The sequence below is a fragment of the Ambystoma mexicanum genome, chromosome 10, assembly GCF_040938575.1.
Source record: "Ambystoma mexicanum isolate Mex_15411 chromosome 10, UKY_AmexF1_1, whole genome shotgun sequence".
Taxonomy (NCBI): domain Eukaryota; kingdom Metazoa; phylum Chordata; class Amphibia; order Caudata; family Ambystomatidae; genus Ambystoma; species Ambystoma mexicanum.
This window is the reverse complement of record NC_090932.1, coordinates 80,510,660-80,526,999: the sequence shown is the minus strand read 5'-3', so window position 1 is coordinate 80,526,999 and position 16,340 is coordinate 80,510,660. Positions and strand designations below refer to the sequence as shown.

General features: G+C 46.9%; 1 protein-coding gene across 2 annotated transcripts in view; it reads left to right on the top strand.

Moving 5' to 3' along the window:
• The window catches only part of DIS3L2 (DIS3 like 3'-5' exoribonuclease 2), a 2,640,663-nt gene that overhangs the window by 434,359 nt on the left and 2,189,964 nt on the right, over positions 1 to 16,340 (top strand). For both annotated transcript variants that reach the window (XM_069617547.1, XM_069617548.1), the window contains one exon: positions 3,679 to 3,780. In XM_069617547.1, coding sequence (XP_069473648.1) covers positions 3,679 to 3,780 — 102 coding nt within the window. The remainder of the gene's footprint in view (positions 1 to 3,678; positions 3,781 to 16,340) is intronic.

Below are 16,340 nucleotides of genomic sequence, written 5' to 3'. Positions count from 1 at the left end.
GTTGCCAACTGTCATTTCCTTTAGAGGATGGTGGGGTTTCTCCCTTCATTGAAGTTATGTTGCCCCCTTCACACCTCTGGCTTCTTCCCTGGGAGCTTCCTTGTTTGGGACCCAGCAGAGACCAAAGTCTTTTCAACCCCGTAATTATCAGGGGGTTGTCAGTATCTGCTGAGGGAGAGCCCTCCTTTTGATGCCACCCCTCCAAGCAGAAAACCTGTTTTTCAAGTTGCAGCTCCAGCCACCATGTTTTTTATCTTTAATTTCTGATCTTAGATCCAGAATTAAAGCACACCGGTTGCATTACATCCATGTTATACAGTCTCCCCAGCAACACACCCCTTCCTATTGCTAAAGGCTGGAAGGCTTTCATTCACCAGTGTACTGTTCCAAAACACAGGCATTTGTTTTTCTTTAATTTGCAAAAGCCCATTTTTTTTTACACACGGTGCAGCTGGCCTTTCCTTCTTGAATTCAACTTCATCTCCTGCAGATTCACACACTGTCTACAGCTATAGTTATTCTCTTGAAATCCTGGAGTTGGTCTGAAACACGGATACATTGAAGCAGGCATGGCTCAGCTAGTTAGTCTTTCTCTGAACAGCTGAGTGTTAGATTCTGTTGGAGAGAAAATGACTGTTTCCAGTGTGAGTAAAAGTAAGGTCCCTGGTTGATATATATATTTTTTTTAGTTGGCTTGACTGAGCTTGTCAATTCAGAATCATGTCTGATTTTGCTGAGGTACAGAGTAACACACAGGGCTTGGTAGGGCTTATTAATCACAGTGACTTTAATGAACCAGGGGAATTAGCGTCAAAAACGCATTTTTTTTTTTTTAGTAAAAAAGGTTTTCTTTTCAATGGATTTTGGCTTTTTGCAGCACAGCAAAAGCTGCTTTTTCCACTTTCTTCCTTCTGTTGATGTGGGATCCCACTGGCAACCCCCTTAAATGTTCCCCCTGGTTCCATCCTGCCCGATGTGTGCTTTGCAGGACGGTGCAGCCATTTTTGTTGCAAAATGCAGTTTTGAGCCATGGCGCTCACAGGAGCCAGCACAACCTTTTTGTGGTTGTTTCTGCGCAAATGCAGCTTAGTGATGTGGGGCAATGACGTTGAGTGGGTCAATAATGTCCCACACTGTGAAGTTGAATGCTTCCAAATTGGGCAATGTATTTTTTTATCTAATCTCGCAAAGGTCGTCGTTGCATGCTGACTTTAAACAATTTGACTCTCAGGTTTGTGACATTGGTGTGGTGATTGGGGCACAGTTCGACTTGCCAAATAGTCCTTCGCCACTTACTGCGATTATTGAGCAGCTAGAAAAAGAGAATTGCAAACGAGTCCATCTCCACAAATGACTCCGCTGATACATCTGCTCTGGTATATTCACGTAAACTTAAGCGTTCTCATGCTAGAGCTAGCAAACGCAAAAATAACACAAAAAAATACCAAATGTTACAGGGGGAAAACACTAAAAATCAAACTAATAATGAAGGGCATAGCCATAATTCGAACACAAAAAAAATCTATGTACTTTGTCTAAGGATGACGAAATTAAATATTTAAACAAACTGAACAAGGAATCAAAAACTGCATTCAATATTGCCATTCGGGAGGTCAAGGATAGAAGTCCAACTTTCCTCATAAAATCTTACCCTGTCATCCTCATTCTATTTCATCTGATACACAAGGCACTTTACCTCTTCCAATGCCTCACCCGCCTATACCTTCGAAAAACTCCACAAAACTAACTTTAATTGCGACCTCTAACCAATACCAATTATCCCAATTGAATCCCATTATTTGTAATAAACAAATTGTCTGCCAAATCGGGAAGCACTAATGATGTAATGTTGATTAATTCACTGAATTCTAAGACAGCAAGGAAAGTTCTAAAGAAGGACTTCAAGTAGTGTCCATGGGCAGCCTTGGTGAGGATTCTGAATTACTAAATTGCTGTGGGATCATAGAGCTGACTTCAGACAGATTGTGTGGACTATCCCTTTGCCTATTCCAATCTATGGAAGAAGCAAATGATTTGTTGGACGAACAACTCCCTGTAATGGTAACAAAAAAACGAGTGTGTGCACCAAGCAGGATGGCTCCCAGTCCAATGTTGACATAATAGCTCAGTTGTCTTCACTAGCTGGATCAGCATCTAACTTTGCTTGGCTAGCACTACTGCTTACCAACATTTCTGAACTGTCCAAAGTAAACAAAATTCGCCACGCACAATTTTTAAAATCGTCTCATGGAATTGCTGTGGATTCGTAAAATTAAATTCATGGCTTGGCTGCCTCTCTAGTGAGGAGGCTCCCATAGTACTTATCACTCAGTAACCTATGAACACCAAGCCCTTTGGTGTAGATGGTTACACCATTCAAGGGGTGGCTGGTAGACCTGCAGGGGAATTGGTGGTTCTAGTAAATGATGCTCACTCCACATTGATTTCATGTACTGACGATATTCTGGTTGAGTATTTTCAGTCTGAAAATCTCGCAATTATTGTTCTTATATGCATTTACTGGAATCCTGCCAAAACTAACCTAGAGGACTTTTTTTCTCCAGTTTGAACCGAGTCATGAATGACGCTTTTGTCCAGAATTCCGATATTACATCATATTGGGCAGAGATTTTAACTGTGTATCTTAATTCCCCCAAATCAAAACATCCTTTGACCCCTCTTGGTTTATCCTCATCTTCATGGCAGAGGGAGAAACTTTGGATGAAATGCTTAGATGAATTCCAGAGTGGCAGCCATACAGGCACTTGGAAAAGGCGCTGTTATCTTCATATATTGATTAATTCTTTGTTTTGTTTAATGTGCTTGGGATGGTAGATCTGGTTACTATTGCGGACACAACATTTGATGATCATTTGCCTATCTACTTACGAGTTAACTTAAAAATGCCTTTACTTGCAACCGAGCCAACTTTGGTTCTAGCTCAGATTGAGCGACCTCAGATTTCGGTTTGTTGGCATCCTCGCTTGTGTAGAGAGCTTACATACCTTGTTAACAGGGATTCTTGGCACGTTTACGATTCTAACCGCCTGCAAATTAATTCATTTCACAGAGAGCGTTGGAACAAATCCATTATTAAATGCCATCTAAATGAATTTACGATTAGAGTTATGAATCCAGCTAAAATCCACCTGCATCCTCATAATGTGACAATTGCAGAGCTCAACGCATCAATCGCAGACTCAGATCATTATTCTCCTTGAACATGAGCTACACAATGTACAAAGAATGCAAACATCGGATCTGTCAAACTTGCAGAAATCAAACCAATAAAGCATAAGCTTCATCTTTTAGATCTGTTGATCTACACTTGTAAAATGTGCCATGTGGTGCGATGTGACCCCAGTCAGATGGAGATCCAGGTAATCGAAGTATGATATGATAGGTTATTTATAATGCGCTTAATACCCAGTGGTTTCTAAGTGCGGACCCGGGAATCGAACCTGCGTTGCTCCATGTCGTCTTGCTTCCAAGGCGAGTGCATTGGCCCTGACCTATCCTCCCGAGAGGTCGTGGCAGGTCTGTCCCACCTGGGGCATAGCTCTGCTTTCAAGTCCAAGCAGGGGTGGGCCGTAGTCTATGGGTGCTTGACATGTCTTGATTTATGCATAATTGTTTCTTGTTTCACATTTCTGCTTTCATGTCCTCTTCTCCCTGTAGGACGGCACCCGAGACATTTTCATTGAAGGTATTGATTCTCGAAACCGAGCCCTCAATGGAGACGTTGTGGTGGTGAAGGTGCTGCCCAGGGAACAGTGGAAGGTGAGTGTTTAAAAGTTTTTCCTAGGGTGTGTGGCACAAGAAAGTAGGACCTCATGCCTGTGCCATATGCACGGCATCTGAGGGATGCTTGGGTTTTACTTGGCTGCTTTCCATATTGCCGATCGCCTCACGTTACACATCTGATGACCCACCATGTCTAATTCACTAAACATTTACAAGATGCAAATGGATATTTCTCCTCTGTGAAGGGTGCAGTGAGCTATGATATGGTTGGAGACTTGTGACTGGGCTACACTGCATAGAATACCTTATTTGAACCAGGTTTATCCTCTGTAATGATAATGATGATTTGTTATTTATATAGCACCTTAAGCCAAAGCGCTTTACAGAGAACCTAATTACATACATTAATCACCCGAACCGAAGTTGGGACTCATTTATCGACCTCGGAAGGATGAAAGGCTGAATTGGCATTGCCGGGATTCGAACCTGCGACCTGCAGATCACACACAGATCACAGCAGCGAGTGCTGAACCCGCTGAGCTATCTTACCAGCTTATTCAATAGAGGGGCTCCCACACTTGGGTAAATGTAATACACTAAACTTATCTACCCCTTTCATTGTCAACAACCTAAACAACTGCTTCCTTGCAAGCCAATGGGGCTGCTCATACGGGCCACCTGTCCTGTGCCTCCTTCCTAGGGCCTGTCCTCTCACCGACCTCTAGCAGTGCCTTCTCCCTAGGGCCTGTCCTTCCATCCCCTTCTAGCAGTGCCTCCTTCCTAGGGCCCGTCCTCCCACCGACCTCTAGCAGTGCCTTCTCCCCAGGCCCTGTCCTGCCATCCCCTTCTAGCAGTGCCTCCTTCCTAGGGCCCATCCTCCCAGCGACCTGTAGCAGTGCCTTCTCCCTAGGGGCTGTCCTTTCATCCCCTTCTAGCAGTGCCTCCTTCCTAGGGCCCGTCCTCCCACCGACCTCTAGCAGTGCCTTCTCCCTAGGGCCTGTCCTTCCATCCCTGCTCGCAGTGCCTCCTTCCTAGGGGACCGACTTCCCTAGCAGTACCTCCTTCCTAGGGCCCGTCCTCCCACCACCTCTGGCAGAGCCTTCTCCCCAGGGCCTGTCCTGCCATCCCCTTCTAGCAGTGCCTCCTTCCTAGGGCCCATCCTCCCACAACCTCTAGCAGTGCCTTCTCCCCAGGGCCTGTCCTGCCATCCCCTTCTAGCAGTGCCTCCTTCCGAGGGCCAATCCTCCCACGTCTTCTAGCAGTGCCTTCTCTCCAGGGCCTGTCCTTCCATCCCCTTCTCGCAGTGCCTCCTTCCTAGGGCCCGTCCTCCCACCGACTTCTAGCAGTGCTTTCTCTCCAGGGCCTGTCCTTCATCCCCTTCTCGTAGTGCCTCCTCCCTAGGGCCCATCCTCCCACGGACCTCCCTGGGTTATGGCCTTCTGTCTTCTTCTAGCAGTGCCTCCTCCATAGGGTCTTTATTTCCAAACCCTTCTAGGAGTGCATTATCCCTAGGGCATGTTCTTTCACCCAGTTCTAGCAGTGTATCCTCTTTGGGTCCATCTTTCCATCCCCTTCTAGCTGTGCCTCCTTCCTAGGGGTTAGTTCCTCCTTCCAAGGCGCTGTCCTTCCAAACCTTTCTAGAGGTACCTACTTCCTAGGGCCTGCCCTTGCATCTAGGGTCTGTCATTCCATCCTCTTCTAGCTGTGCCTCGCCCTAGGGTCCGTCCTTCAACCCCTTTCTAGCAGTGCCTCCTACCTAGGGCCTGTCCTTCCACCCACTTCTAGTAGTGTATTCTTCTTTGGTCTGTCCTTGCATCCCCTTCTAGCAGTTCCTCTTCCCTAGGTTCTGCCCTTCCAGCGCTTTCTAGCAATTCCTACTCTCTAGGGCCTGCCCTTGCACTCCCTTCTTGCTGTGCCTATTCCCTCCCTAGGGTTTGTCCTCCCAGTGCCTTCTCCTTGGGTGCCTACTTTATCCCCTTCTAGCAGTCTCGACCCCTAGGGTCTGTCATTCCATCCTCTTTTAGCACTGCATCCTCCCCGCGGTCCATCCTTCCATCCCACGGTCCATCCTTCCATCCTCTTCCAGCTGCTCAGTACTTGGTGCGTTTTTTCTCTGCACAGAATCCCTCTGGTTAGCCGTGCCTCACCCCCCTAAACACTTTCCTAGCTGTCAAATTACAGAATGTTCTCCTGTGTCCTTGGATAACAGGAGGTGAAAAGGCTAATTGCACTCAATTTACCACTCATAAGCACAAGTTCACCTCCAGACCTACTTACCCCGGAGGGACAGAACTAAAAGTAAAAATATTCAATAGCGATCTTGTTTCAGACCTTATTGTGGATGGTGCTTGGGCAATGTTGAGCGCCATGGCCATATGCAGCAGGGAACGCACAAGGATACTGCTGAACATCAAATAAAAACCGTTGCTCAGTTAAATGGAAGAAAACATTAAACGTAGTAGTTTGTTTTTCATATAGCGCTTGCTGCCAACTACTCGGATCCATGTGCGCTCTCCAGCTGGTGTAATGTAATATAATTGTCTACCGCAAGGATGCTTGCACTTTTGACCTTCAAAGGATGGCTTGTTCCCTTTCACATAATACATGGGACCTGCAGATTGCACACAGATGCATAAACTCACTGTGCTATCCTACTTGCTAATGTGTGTTTCTCTAATTCTAATTGATTACCAGATATTGTTGAATAGTTCGATGTAGCCATTTAATGTGTTGACCTCTTTGCTTGGACCGCGTGCTTTGTCCCAAAAACCCCTGGCGTTTGTGAAATTTGAATGGTAGAATGTATCTCTATGTTCCCTCTACTGCACACCACTGGCTTCTGCCATTGTGCAGTCTTGTCGTGGAATCGAGGCGCTTGGTGAGCGTCGCATGACGGAATCCTTTTCTCAAGTCACGGAGCTCCAAGCAGAGTTATCTTCAATTGGCAGTGGTGAACAATTCCCAGTAACAGAACGGAACACTTTGTGCAATAGTGTGGCAGGTCCTTGGCTTTCATAACATGCTTTGTGGTATGTTGGGCTGGGTGTCAACGCCACCTCGAGGGCTGCGCAGTAGCCTTGCTTTCAAGATTTCTCCCCCTCACCCCCAAGTATGTGCTATTTCACTTATTAGGTTGGAGTCACTTCTGAAGCCCACCCTCATGCGATTCCACACAAGTGTGTAGTCTGGACTGTACATAAGGGTGCACGTTTACATTGCCCCTGCCTCAACAGGGTTAGCCCTGAGCCTCTGACTCTTGGAGTTTGTTTTCCAGCCCAGTTATTCTGAGAAATTGTATTGTTTTATGATCTTTTGGAACATGGGCCCACAGCTGTGGTATTTGCCAGACTGAAATCGGAGTGTTTCAGCAAAGACCACTCGAGTGCGCGTTACAAAAATAGACTTGCAAACTTTATCTGAACCGTGTTCTCGAATATTAAAGTGGCTCCATAATTTAGGACCTCATTTTGTGAGATGCGCCCCTTTCTCCTGCTTATCCCCTTAAACATCTTCACAGGTCCGCCTTTTGCCTTTTCCCCACGATAGGAAACGGAGAGTGAGGGGCTGTGCGTTTTCACTGGCCGCAGCAAGGCGATGGACACCCTATCCCTGGAACGGAATCATCGAGGACCTTGCCCTCTTGAGAAAGACTCAAGGCGTTGCTTTTCCCCCCTTTTCGTTGGTGCATGCCGGCCGCTGGTTGTTTTTCGTTCCTTCAGCGCCAGGAAACAACTCCTGAGTGGTGACCGTTTATGCGTTGCAAGTAAATGTAACAAAGCACCACATTGGCAATTGTGTTTGATTTATAAAGTAACACTGTTTCCCATTGGTTCTTTAAGGGAACTTGGGGGGGGGGGGGGGCGAGGACCTCGAATGGCGTTACTCTTTGATATCGTAGCATTCCCCCTTTAAAGTCATTGGTATAGGTGATTTGAGGATTGGGAACAGTTTCTTTTTTACAGGTAATGTTTTGTAATGTGCAGGTTTTTCTGAAATAACGCACCCTTCTCCTGTGAGCTTTGTGGTCTTGTTCCCAAATCCCAACTAAAGGATTCGAATAGAATTGGCTAATGTGATGGCACAACAAGGGATTATGGAATCGTCTAGTCAAAAACGGTGATAAAATCCATACAGTTCAAACCCAACGATGCACGGTATGAAGCATAAACATTTGTTATAGCTATCAAACGTATTTATTTTATCGGTCATTTGTAAGGCGCTTGATACAACAGAATTGTGCTTCAAAGAAGTGCCCCAAGGCAAAATGGGAAGGGAGCAGGGGAAATAATGACAGTGGCAAGAAACAGAGCAACAGCGGTGGTCTTAGGCCTTGTGGCATTCGGCCGTGCAAGCGCACTGGTGAAAAGTGCAGGGGAGGGGGAAGTGCTGGAGGAGGGGCCGGGAGGGAAGTGCTAAGGGGAGCCAGGAGGAGCACCTCAGGTTAAGCGCTAGTTCAGGCAGCTCCCAAGGATGGTGTGTGGAGCCACCCGGCAGGCAAGGCAATGCAATGCAATGCAATGCAGGGCGGGGCCGGGGGGGTGTCTGGTAATGCCTGGGAGGAAAGGCCTGAGAGCCTGTGCAATTGCACTTCTGGTCTTTGTACTTACATTACCTAGAAGGTACTAAGCATGGTTCGCCAGGCCTAGTACGGTAGTTTTATAGCCCTTAGCCCCCTCCCCCCAGCCACCACCCCCTTAGCGCCTCACTTTGTCCTGCACTTGCACTATCTGAAACGTCATTGGCTGAGTACGGTAGTTTAAGGATTGTATGTTCGTCTCCCTCTTCTCCCCCCTTCTCTCCTCCCTTTTTGACTTGCACTAGTAGTATACCGTCAGTTCAAGGGATACTGGGATGACAAACTGTGGATGATGATGGGCGCGGGGGGGGCTTCACTGGCCCATGCATGTAGCAATTGCATAAAGAATTGGTTTCATGGTCAGATTTAGAAAAAGTCTTCTTTATACATTAAAACTTGTTGTTTTATTATTGTTTATGCAACTCCATACGATAAAAAATGAAAGATCATAGTGATGTATAACATCAGTCATAACCCATTGGTAAGTGAAAACAGCCGACGTGCGTTTCGACCTAAGTATTTTTCAGGGCAAGATCGGTAGTAGGACGAAAGGCTGGTCCTCCAGAGTCCGGGCGCCAGTTGGGCTGGGTAGCCTGATCTGAAGCGCCCGGACTCGGGAGGACGAGCCTCTAGCCCTACTCAGAGCTCATCCTACTACCGATCTTGCCCTGAAAAATACTTAGGTCGAAACGCGCGTCGGCTGTTTTCACTTACCAATGGGTTATGACTGATGTTATACATCACTATGCTGTTTCATTTTTTTGATCGTATGGAGTTGCATAAGCAATAATAAAACAAGTTTTAATGTATAAAGAAGACTTTTTCTAAATCTGACCATGAAACCAATTCTTTATGCAATCGCTACATGCATGGGCCAGTGAAGCCCCCCAGCGCCCATCATCCACAGTTTGTCATCCCAGTATCCTTTCAACCTATTGGGGATCTGGAGTTGGTCCCCAGACGAACAAGGAGTGAGGCTGCAGGTTGACCTAAATTGTGTTCCAAAGAAAGGTGCGCGGCAAGTAGGGAGTCCTGAACCAGAGAACTCCAACCAATTGCCACTTACCGTCAGTTCAAGTTTGCTAGACATTTTTGCTAGATCATTTGTTAACTTCAAGGCCTAAGAATGACTCTGTATTCCCTTGTTCCCTTCCCGCCTTGCAGTGCTTTGAAGCACTTCACTTGTGTATAAGCGCTTTATAAATGTACAATTCATGAGGATCAGGCCACTGGTCACAGTGGCAATGGTGGTGTTTAGCAAGAGAGGGAAAGAGGTAGAGAGAAGAGCAGAGTTTTGAGATTATGACAAGGATTTGGCCTTTGTAAATAGAGTGTACCTCATCATCCAGGCATGGATGGCCTCACACGGTCTATGCCTGAATGATGACAAAACAGAACTCCTCATCCTAGGCACCACACCTAACCTCAACAAACTAGGCCAAAACTACTCTTCCTTTGTTATTGACAATAATCTCACCGTAGCCAAGGAGGTCAAAACCCTCGGCTTCTTCCGAGATTCCACACTCGCCTTAAAAAAACAAGTTAACGCTATGGCATCCGCTACATCCTATACATGCAAACTTATTAGAGCAGCTAAACTATTCCTGTCATCCATCAACTGTATCACCCTAGCCAGAGCTTTGATCCTATCTAAATTGGACTATTGTAATGCTCTATACGTAGGCAGTAACAAATATATCACCAACAAAATTCAAATCTTACAAAACAATGCTGTAAGAGCTGCTCTAAGCCTCCAGAAGAAAGCCTACATCACAGAGACTAGAAGATCTGTCAATTGGCTTTCAACGAAAGACAAAATCTTCCTTAAATCCGTCTCCCTGACTCACAAATGCCTACACCAAGCTGCACCCCAATACTTGATAACGAGATTCACTAGACCAGCCTCCTGCCGCCCTTCCAGAAGGATTAACTCTAACCTCCTTCTAGTGCCAAGATTCAAACACACTAGATCTGTAGGGAACAGCTTTCCTGTTAAAGCGGCACAATTTTGGAACTCCCTACCACCAGCCATTAGGGAAGACTGTCCCTACTTACAATTTAGATCTAATACTATCCACTGGCTCAAGGAACATGATACCTAACGTTTCCCCTTGCTGTGCTATACTATATTTACTGTAAAATTGTATATAACTATGTATATCTACTGATCTTCTATGCTTCGATATATTGTATAACTTGTAAATTCTGTATATCTTTATCTATAATTTGATGTATCAGCTCATTGTCTTTGATGTTTCCAGCAATGTGTAACCCCAGTTGGATTCCATCTATTACGCCTCTGTAACTAAGCTTTACAATCCTCTTGCTGCCTCTGCGCCCTGCTACCCTTGGGTTAGGTGCGCGTTACAAATAATAAAAATAAACATCATAATAATAATAATAAACATAAAGGGAGGTACCAGTTGAGGAGAGAGAACTGCCCCCCACTCTCTGCTTAGAGAAACATTTGACAGAGAATTGGTATTAGAGGAGCAAAGGGCTCTAGCAGGGGAGTATTTAGGGAGGGAACGATGGAGATAGCTTGCCCCAGAAGGCCTTGTGGGTGATGCATAGGGTCTTGAATGTGATCTTTGCAGCCACTGGGAGCCAATGGAGAGATTTTAGAGCTGGAGATATACAGTCCCTGTGCTTGAGGCCAATGATAAGTCTTGCAGCATTATTCTGGATTAGCTGGAGGGGGTGAAGAGAAGAGCGTGGGAGATTGAGAAAGAGGCTGTTGCAGTAGTCCAGCTTGGAGAGGACTAGAGCTCTGGAGACATTGAGCTTCTGGGGAGAGGTCAGAAAGGGAAGAATGCTCCTGAGGTGGAGCTGGAAGTGGGACCTTTTGGTGAGGTTTCATGATGTGAGGGGTGAAAGAGAGCGGGGTCGAAGATGACCCTGAGGTTTTTGGCCTCGCAGGATGGTGGGGGGTAGAGGTCCCAAGAAGGGTGGCCAAAGGGTAGGAGGAAAGAGGGGCACAGGTGTCCCAAGGAGGAGGGGGTCTCCATCTTACTGACATAGAGACAGAGATCATTTGCTGAACACCATGCCTGAATGACGGATGGACAGACTGTCTGGGATGAGGGAGGAGGAAGAGTGGGAGGAAGAATGAAGTTTGAAGGAAAGCTGTGTCATCTGCATAACACTGGAAATGAGGACAGGAGGAAATCAGATGAGCAAGAGGGGCGAGATGGATATTGAAGAGCCAGGGTGATGGGCTAGATCCCTGGGAGACACCACCAGGGTGGTGGTGGAGGAGGAGAAAGGGCCCAATTGTAACTGGGATGGCCGGTTAGTGAGGAAAGAGGTCAGTCAGTCTAGTGCCCAGTCTGTGATGCTAAGGGTGTCACCGAGTCAGTGGTTGACCGTGTTAAAGGCAGACGAGAGATCAATGAGAATAACAGCAGGAGAGTCAGGGTTTGCAGCATGGTTTCGCAGGTGTTCAGCAGAGAAGTTTCTGTGCCACTTAATGCCCGGAATCCAGATTGGTAGTCGTGAAGGCAGTCAACAAGGTCAATGTGGAGGGTCAGTTGGGGGAGGGCCAACTTTTCCAAGAGTTTACCCAGGAAGGGGGTAGGAGGGAGAGGGCGATAGTCGGATGGGAGGTATCAGCAGATGGCTTTAAGAGGGGGTGCCAAGGGAGTGCTTGAGGAATAGAGGGAAAGAGCCAGAGGCGTAGGAGTGGTTGCAGAAGTCTGCAAGGGCCCGGGCGAGAGGAGATGTTGTCCTTGATGGTTCTGGAGGAGCAGCGGAACACCTGATTGGAGGAGGCCTTCATAGAGTGGACCACTTTAGAGACCTCGTCCAGTGTTATGGGCAGAAAGGAGGAGAGTGAAGTGGGAGGAAGAAGGGGGGGGGGGCAAGGCTGCTAAGCGAGTAGGAGAATGGGGTGGGTGAGAGTGAGGACTGGATGTCTTGAGTTTTGGGTGTGAAGTGGGAGGCCAAGGGAGTGCATATGGCCTGGGAAGGAGGGAGAGAGGTGGAGGCTACAAGTGGATTGGCAAGTTCCTTGCAGATTTTGAAAAGCTTGTCTGTGTTAGAGGCTCCAGTATGAAGTTGTATTTATATTTGAAGGTTTTGGAGAAGTTGTTCTATAATTCTGTGGTTTACCTCGGGTCATTAATCCCTTTGCCTTTTTCTGAAGTCAGCAGGTTGGTTGGCCTCTTATCAGTGGCGGAGGTGAGCAGCCATTCTGTTCACTAGTCGGCCCCGTTGCCACTCGGCTAGAATTGGGAGGCGCGCATGGTACTTCATCTGCTTCGGCGTGGCTTTTACCATAGGATTCAACCATGGATGTGATCTCTTCCAAGAAGGGTTATTGCATTGTATGGCAGTAGGGGTAATTCTAACGTACCTGGATAAGACATGTATTTATTGGGGTTTAGTGTAGCTGCACGGCCAGCCTCTGTGAGCACTGTCTCAAGCATGTGACAGCCCAGGCCTCCTGTGTGTGTAATATATACCCCTACCCTTACTGTAGTAGCTGCCATGCACTTTATGCCAGGCCTTCAGAGGCCTAACTGCTCCAATTTTGTGTGGGGGAGGTTCGCTATAGGGTTGGGCTGGCCTGGCTGGAAAAGAGTAATAGTCCCCGATCGCTGAAGCAATTCATTGGGAATATGAAAGCATTATGTGGTCCCTTCTGGGTATAGTGGCATTGCTTTCAACAATGTATGGCAGTAGCAAAGACATACTGTGCAACAAATGTGCAATTATTGCAGCATGTATGCTTCATGAACATAATAGATCGCTACTAAACTTCTGGAAATCCATTGTGCAAGTTCCGTTTGTGCCTCCTCATGCAGAACAAGTTCTACCAGAGTTATTTCCTTAGTTTAAATGTCAGCGGTTTTGGAATACTGACCCTATGAGCACCAGAAATTGTCATGGATTAGACCCATTAAAGGATAAAATGCCACATTTTGAACCTTCTTGGCATAATATCTGAAATGTTGCTGCACGTTTGGAAATTACCCATTTTGTGGCTTTTTGTTGCAAGCGCATGCTCGCTGTAGCTGGACGGTCTGATTTTGGAGCTCCATTGCAGAGTGTGTGCCAGCTGCGATCCCTGGAGCAGGTACTGCACGCAGATGCACACGCCTCCTTGCATTGGACAGGCTCTGACTGCTCTATAGGCAGTTATGGAAGTGGAAAAAAGGAACTAGTGGTACTCTGCAACCAAACGGGAGAGAGTGGGATGGCGGGGCAGTTGGGGGGAGGGGTGTGGGAGAGAGGGCAGTGATGGTTGCGGCTTGACATTTGGTTTTCAATGGAGCATTTTGTATTGTGGTCAGACTAGACATTGGCTGGAATAATAAGCTAATGGCACTAGATTCATCCCTGACATAAATATCAATACAATATATTCATAAATAGATATATTTGATACAACTGGGTATGCAAATTAAGCAAGATACTATCTGACACACATCTCTTTAGAATGTGCTTATTTTGCTCGGGTCCATTGATGAGGGTTCTGGGCTGTTACCCCCTTTCCAGCGCTTGGAACAGGGGCTTAAAGCCCATAAGCACCCCGGCCTACCAAAGCATTAACCAGGGGTGCTAAAAAAAAGTATTTTGAGTCATTGTTACGTTCAATGACTGAGAATACTGTCTTAAGATGGCCCCCATGTAAAGGCAAGGCGGGACTCCATACAGAGCTTCCCTTTCCTTGTCTGCCTGCGGGAGCCAAGGAGAAGGAGCGGCTGTGGCGATGGCACTTGCCACCGAAATAAGTTAAGTAAAATGAAAAAGAAAAAATGTGTGATGGCGGCAGGGGAAGCTGGCCGTCAGGTGGCATGGAACGCAGGCTTTCATCGCTGATTTAAGCCTAAGTTCCTAGCCACCTGATTGGCTCGCTCCCCCTGTCGGGGTGCTAATGTGATCTAAAGCACGCAATTGTAACACAATTAAAAGTAGCGTTTAAATATATTTTGATTGGCGATAAAAGGAGAACTGTTGGGCTCTGTACATTGTCAATTGGTACAAATGTAATTTTCCTACATAAATAGTACAGGAGGTTAATCCATCGATGACACTTTAATGTTCATTTTAAATTACTTTTTCCAATGTATTGTCCTCTCGCATATTCCTCACCATATGATAAATATTTCTCCAGCTTCAGCAGCTTCAGAATTTTTTTTCAACTGAGGGCGCTGTGTGCAGTGTCGTCGAGTCAGTGTCCATTGAGTGCCTCAGTTCGACGGTCAACGGCATCAATATAAGCAGCGCACGGAGCGCCATTTGGTTCAAGTTCCGTTTTTCCAAGCTAATGTTTTGAGAGAATTACAGTGCGCTACAGCGAAAATAGTGATTTTCGTTCAGATACATTTCTTCGACTTCCAAATCGGGCTTTAAGAAGTGCCACCACTGTAAGTTGAAGATGTCGATCACCGACCCCCACCGTGTGTCTGTGGTGTTTGGGTTCTGGGCACCGTACCTCCGACTGTGGCTCCTGTCAGGTGATGACCGAGAAGACTCTCAGGGAGCGTCAAGGTAAACTGGTGGTGGGGAGGTTAGCTTCGAAGTCTCCTTCAAAGAAATCAAAAATGACTGAGTCGAGAGATTCTTCCCGACGCAAAAAAATCTGAACGGTCTAGATTGAGAAGTCGATCGCACCATTCTTAGTCTTCGACGTAAGCCAAGAAAAGGCGTCATAGCTCACCTTCGACCTCTAGTGATTCCTCTGCGGAGGTAATCGGGTCTCCTACGAAATCAGATTCCCCAGCAAAATGGCACTGCGGCCTCCACCCCCTCGAAGGAAAAGCAGAAGAGCCATGCCCCAGTCGCTCCGCGTAAGGACAACATAGGGAAGTCAAACTAAATCTTCGAAGCCGAGCTTGAAGCAGGTTTTACATCGAAGATTCTCGATCAGACAAAAAATCGTTGAGCGTTCTGTCGAAGCACAAGACGTCCAAAACATCGCCTTCGACGACCCCGTTGGCATCGGAGCCGTCGACACCGACAAAATCGGCACTGATTTCCAAGCCATCGTCTTCGACTAATAATTGGACATTGTCGAAGCCTGTGTGGTACAGGAAAAGGTTTACAAACGGTCATGATTCCTGGCCCTCATGTCCCCAGCCCTCCAAGATGTCAGGCTGGAGCCAGGCCACGATCACCTACATGGCCCTCAAGGGCCTCTCCATCCCTCCAAAGACCCACTTGGAGTCAGACTTGGTGCTTGTGGCACCAGACTCACTCACTCCCATAGGATAACATTGGGGATTGGACTTGTAGTGCATTGATGGGGACAAGATGGATGCCCCCACTTATTTCGGTTCCCAGAACTGCATGTGCAGTCTAGTCTTTTGGGTGTGGTTCAGCCCAGAGACACCTGGGAAACTCAGAGACTATTTAAGCCATGCCCAGGCCGAGAAACATGATTTGTTTTCTGCACCTGCAGCGTGACACTCACCAGGTTCGGATCGGTCTCCAGTAGGCCTGCATCTTTCTTCTGCGCTCAGCTCCTGCAAGAACACCGTTAGGAACAGCCTTACCTTGCAGCGCTTCTGCCCATCATTCATCGCTCCTTCTGTTTTGCGGGCATCTTGGGCAGTGTCATTCCCATCCCGGCACGCCGCTTCCTAAGTAATAGGGAAAAGAACAGAAAAAAGGCATTAGCAAGCATTCAGCAAATCTTCGCTTATTTTTAAAGACTGTACGAGCTTCAAACGCTTACCTGAATCCCAGCCGCTCCAGAGGAACTCTGGAACTTCTCATCCATCTGCAAGAGGGAAAAGACACTCCAGGTTAGCGTGGAAACATCTAGAGGCGCTGCATACCGCGTTTACTCACCGCATTTCTTCATACCTGCATCCACGCTGAAAACTGCGCGGCACCTAAAAGACACAGAAAAAGAACTCGGTTTAATACAAATACAAAAGGGTCGCATCGCGCATCGCGCTCTCACTCACCTTCAGCGCTACTCATCTCAGCATCATCTAAGGAAGGAAAGGAACCAAGTTAGAGAACTGTTCAAAAGACTCATTTTACTTACCTGTCGGACTCTTGCCAGTGA